This window comes from Dipteris shenzhenensis, chromosome 18, assembly GCF_047967505.1.
Source record: "Dipteris shenzhenensis isolate YYH24624 ecotype China chromosome 18, Dip_SZ_1.0, whole genome shotgun sequence".
NCBI lineage: Eukaryota > Viridiplantae > Streptophyta > Polypodiopsida > Gleicheniales > Dipteridaceae > Dipteris > Dipteris shenzhenensis.
The window spans coordinates 29686678-29691521 of NC_141613.1; the positions used below are offsets into that span (position 1 = coordinate 29686678).

Below are 4844 nucleotides of genomic sequence, written 5' to 3' on the forward strand. Positions count from 1 at the left end.
TTCTTCAGAACTTTCACATGCTCTTTTTTGTTAGAGGAGAGGCAGGTGGGGGAGCAACCATTCAGAATTCAGATCTACAACCTACATACAAGAGAATATGGAACTGACCAATAAGGAATGCCGCTGCTCAACATCATCCCAAGCCTAATTCGCACACGTTCCCAATTGATAATTGTCAGACACAGATAGGCACTCTAAGGCTTAAAAGCCACGCTGGTTCCAAAATATCAAGGTACACAGACCCCATTCAATTAAACATGACCCTACCACTACCTCTAACCCATGTCCTCAATTGTGATTCAAACTATCAATATAAAAGTGAATTGTGATTCAAACTATCAATATAAAAGTGAATGTATTTCTCCAAATAGACCAACTGCTGAAGCTAACCTTCGCGAGTATAAAAAAGAACCTTAAAGATGTAAGAATACACCCATTAGCCACAAATTGCTACTAAGAGTGGCTTTCCATACCAGACATGGCACTTAGCACTCGCATAACCAAATCCATGGCCATTGAAAAACTCTCTATTAACAAACATTACTTGCATGCCGCCCTTCAAAGAAGTTATGCTCCTATGCATTGATCTAGGTTTCTGCATGGCTTTCAGCCTTTGGTTCAGCATCTGCAGCAGACAAAGTCAACCCATGAATTTTCCATCTCTGGCAGAACAAACAGCCAGAAATTGCACAGGCTATATACCTTCATCATCGCTATCTGGTTCCTCCCCCATGTCAGCACCCGCATTGAAACTCTGCACATACACGGTGGAGAAGAAATGTCATATAACATTCTGTGCTGTTCTAAGCTAATACAATCTTGACCGCATTCTGTCACAGATGGGGAATTAGAATATAAATTTTAACTCACCGAGAAATCATCCATAGACCCGAGATCAAAGTTATCTACTGCAAACATTCAAATACACAAAAATTTAGAGAATAGGGACATCCAACAAATGCCACCAAATAACTAACAGTTAACAGCGCATTAATCATCCAAGCAACTTACGTTTGTTGGGCTCATTATCTTCATCTTCATCAACCCACTTGTCCCAGTCTACCTTCACATAGGGAGGAGATTTGCCTTCTGCTTTCAATAACCTTTTCCACCACCCCTTTTCACTCTTTTGAAGGACACAGAAAACATTTCTCAATCCTGTACCAATCTTGCTCTCCTGCATACAAATAAGGATGTGTAAATGAATCAGCATAAAGAATGGTGATCGCCAGAAATAAATCCCAAGCACGATTCAGCAAACAGAACAGTAAACTGCCCATAGCGGAAAAGTAACTAAGACACAAAAACTTTACCAGAGGCGATTGTGAGTAGTACCTCTACATTGATTTTATCGAAGAGATCTAAGTCCACTTCGTAAGACCCATTATCGGGTCCAACAGTAGCCAAAAATGAAAATTTGCCCTCTGGTTCTAATTTAACCTTTGGGTTCTTTGCATCGGGCAGCTCCACGGTCAGGAAAACTTTGTCAGACCTTTGAGCCCACTTCACCTCTGGATGCCGACTGCACATGCACAAAACGACCAATATCAATTCGAAGCTAGTGACAGGCCTACCTAAGGAACATACCCAAATCATGTGAGATGGCTGATACTTGCTGAACAAGGCTAACTGGATAGATTAAACGGATGATGACCCAATGTCAGACTAGCATACGTAGGCCATCAGACATTGACGGCGAGAACAGATCCAAGCCCATGCGATGTTTCAAGGGAGATTTAAACGGAAACGTTACTGGGTTTTTCTTATTAGGACAAACAGCGTTGGCGATTGAATCAAGCCCTAAAAGCTGGGGGGGGGGGGGGGGGGGGGAGGATGAAAGCGCTTATGCGTGAGGAAATGGGGCTCCAAAAAAAGGGAGGGGATGCAAGCAACAGGAGGAGATCGGAAAGAAGGGTAAAGGCAAGAAGTGGGGAGAGAGAGAGAGACTTACCCCATGGGAGAAGGATGGAGAAGGATGGAGGCGAGAGGCACAAGGAGAACTGGAAGCGAGGCTATGGCGACGAGAGCAAGATTGATAAGTTCTCGTCCGCAACAACCGCAACCACAGCACCAAAAAAAAACAGAGTCCAAAACCAGAAACACAACAACGAACAAAAAAGGGCTTACCTTAAACGAATATTTATTTAACGTTGAACCTTCTGGATCCTTTGCTTCTCCCTTAAGATTTTGCTTTTCCCCTAACTCTACCATTCCTGACCTCACCCACTCCGGTGGGCCCACCGCCTCGCGGCACGAAAGGCGTAAAGCATGATGATCTTCCTGCCGTAGGCTTTTCCCCTTAGTGCATCAAAACTCTACCATTCCTGACCCAAAACGATGGGCCCACCGCGTGGCGCGTAGTCATCAAGCATGATGATCTTATTGTCGTAGGCTTTTCCCGCTAGTGCATCAAAACTCTACCATTCCTGACCCACTCCAGTGGGCTCACCGCGTATCGGCACGAAAGGCGTCAAGCTTGATGATCTTCCTACCGCAGCAACCTCACCCCAATTTTTAGATCTTGCGCTTGCATCTAATCTGACTTCTCGTGAAGCCTGATGTTTTGCATCTAACCCATTAAGTCTTGCTTACTCTAAGCAACATAACCGCACTTGAAGAAGATTCTTTCCAAAAAGCGAAAGGTGCTCTTTCAAAACCTCATTATCTTGAGATTCCTTCTTCCTCACATGGACGCAAGACATTGGTTTGGGCCATTTTTAAAGCTCGAGAGATGCGTGAGAGGTTTGGAGCCGAACCTACTTATACCACTTTCCATATTAGGAGCATGTGGCAAATACAATGAAAATATTAAAGATGTGTGAGCATGTAGCGAAGTTTGTACAATGTATACACCGACCTCTTGGTCGGCCACCTAGGCTAGAGTACAGCCCCTTATAGGGTAGGTGGAGGCCAGAGCCCCTAGAGGGCTTGATATAAGGACCGAGAGGAGTAGTCGGCCATGCAACAAATGGGGGTTGGCCCACCTACTAGTGGGTTGGTTTTCTAGGGTAGGGGGTCGGCTATATGCCCCCTGCTGGTTGCTTGGTTGAGAATGTGGTTGAGAACGGGGCTGACCCTATATATAGGCCCCCCTCCCCTCATTTGTTTTCATCACTTTAGTACATTGCTTGGTAGAGGTGCAAAGCCAGCCCGCAATAGCACTTGAGGAGCAGAGTAGTGCAGCAGTTCATCCACTCCCTTGTGCTCCCGTTCTCTTGGTTGTTGAGTTGTCTGTTTGAGCTCTCCAATGGCTCATTGGTTTCGTGGTTTTCCCCTAGTTGTGGCGGGGTTTTCTCCAAAGATCACTTACAGTTCTCTTGTGTCTTTCTCTCCTTCTTAGTATGGTGTGTGTGTGAGGCGTGCTCTCTCTCTCTCTCTCTCTCTCTCTCTCTCTCTCTCTCTCTCTCTCTCTCTCTCCCTCCCTCCCTCCCTCCGTCCCTCCGTCCCTCCGTCCCTCCCTCCCTCCCCCCCCCCCCCCCCCCCCCCCCCCCTCTCTCTCTCTCTCTCTCTCTCTCTCTCCCTCCCTCTCTCTCCCTCTCCTCCCCCCCCCCCTCTCTCTCTCTCTCTCTCTCTCTTTCTCTTCCATTCATTTCCACTATACTTCTCACAGAACCCTCATCTGACTTGCATTTTTTTTGTTTTCATTTACCATTCTCTTTTGCCAAGAAGACCTTGCCTTTGAATCTCCAAAGATCAATGGAAATAGGTCTTTGAAAGTACCCAGTGTCAGCCTCTATCTTATGATCATTGTCATCATGAATGCTTTGTAGCTTTAAGGAAGCATGCTTAGAAATTATCTTGCAATCTGGGACTTTCTTTTTTTAATACCAATTGCCATAGCCAACATGATGCACTTATCACTCTTGGAATCAAACTTGCCACTGTTGTCCTTTGAATTGTTCTGAGTTTCTACCATTGTCATGAACTTTTTAAACCTATCAAGAAGTTTAGACCTTGCTTCATCAAGTAGAAAAAAACTTTTCTAGAGTCATCAATAATTTTGACAAAGTATTTACTACCACAAAGTGCTTTTGTATTAGTCACTGTGCATCTGTTCTAATGGTCTCTTGGATCTAGTGGATTGACCCTATTTCCCTTCACATAAATCTCTTACTTTAATAGATGTGAATCGCTTGACCATGTCATTGCATTCAAGCAACTGCATGAATTTAAAGTGAAGATGTCCATACCTCTACTGCCACAATTCAATGCCAATATGTGTAATTATGCATGCTCTTTGATCTGGTGTGATTGTGAGCTTGTAAAAAATGCCATCTCTAGAGTCTCAAACCACATCCAATAGTCCTTTGTGAGTGAACAAGAGAACTTTCTTATTATCAAAGAGAACCCAAATCTTCTAATCAACACATTGTGGAGCTGAGAGTAGATTCATAGCAAGTCTTAACACATAAAGCACATCACAAATGGATTTGATCTCACCATTTTGAGGCTAAATTGTTATGTCACCAAGGCCTTTGATTAGAGGTGGATGATTATCTCCAAGATGAACATGTAGACATCCCTTGACTAGATCAGGTCACAATTGTCTTGAACCAATCTGATTTGCAACACATGTGTTGAGATCCACTTGAATCCACCATCTAAATATCATGATTAGTTTTCTTTGATGCAATCAAAGCATGGCCTAATGTCTTTGAGATATCCAAGGTCTTTGAATGGCCATTCTAGCACAACTAGAACTCTTTCCACCCTTACACGATGCATCTTATGTGAGGCTTCACCTCCTTCTAACCCTTTTGGAGCATACTCTACTTCTATTGTATGGCCTATCTAACACAACACATCTTATGTGAGACTACACCTCCTTCTAACCCTTTTGAAGC

At 44.0% G+C, this 4844-nt stretch overlaps 1 protein-coding gene across 1 annotated transcript; it reads right to left on the reverse strand.

The window, feature by feature from the left end:
- Nucleotides 1–214: 214 nt before the first annotated feature.
- On the reverse strand, nucleotides 215–2130 carry LOC147891076 (co-chaperone protein p23-1-like). The gene is made up of 6 exons (XM_087389407.1): nucleotides 1952–2130; nucleotides 1336–1522; nucleotides 1012–1177; nucleotides 871–908; nucleotides 703–754; nucleotides 215–625 (listed from the first exon to the last, which is right to left on the reverse strand). The coding sequence occupies exons 1-6, from the start codon at nucleotides 1954–1956 to the stop codon at nucleotides 588–590; spliced, it is 486 nt and encodes a 161-aa protein (XP_087245533.1). The 5' UTR covers nucleotides 1957–2130; the 3' UTR covers nucleotides 215–587.
- Nucleotides 2131–4844: the final 2714 nt, after the last annotated feature.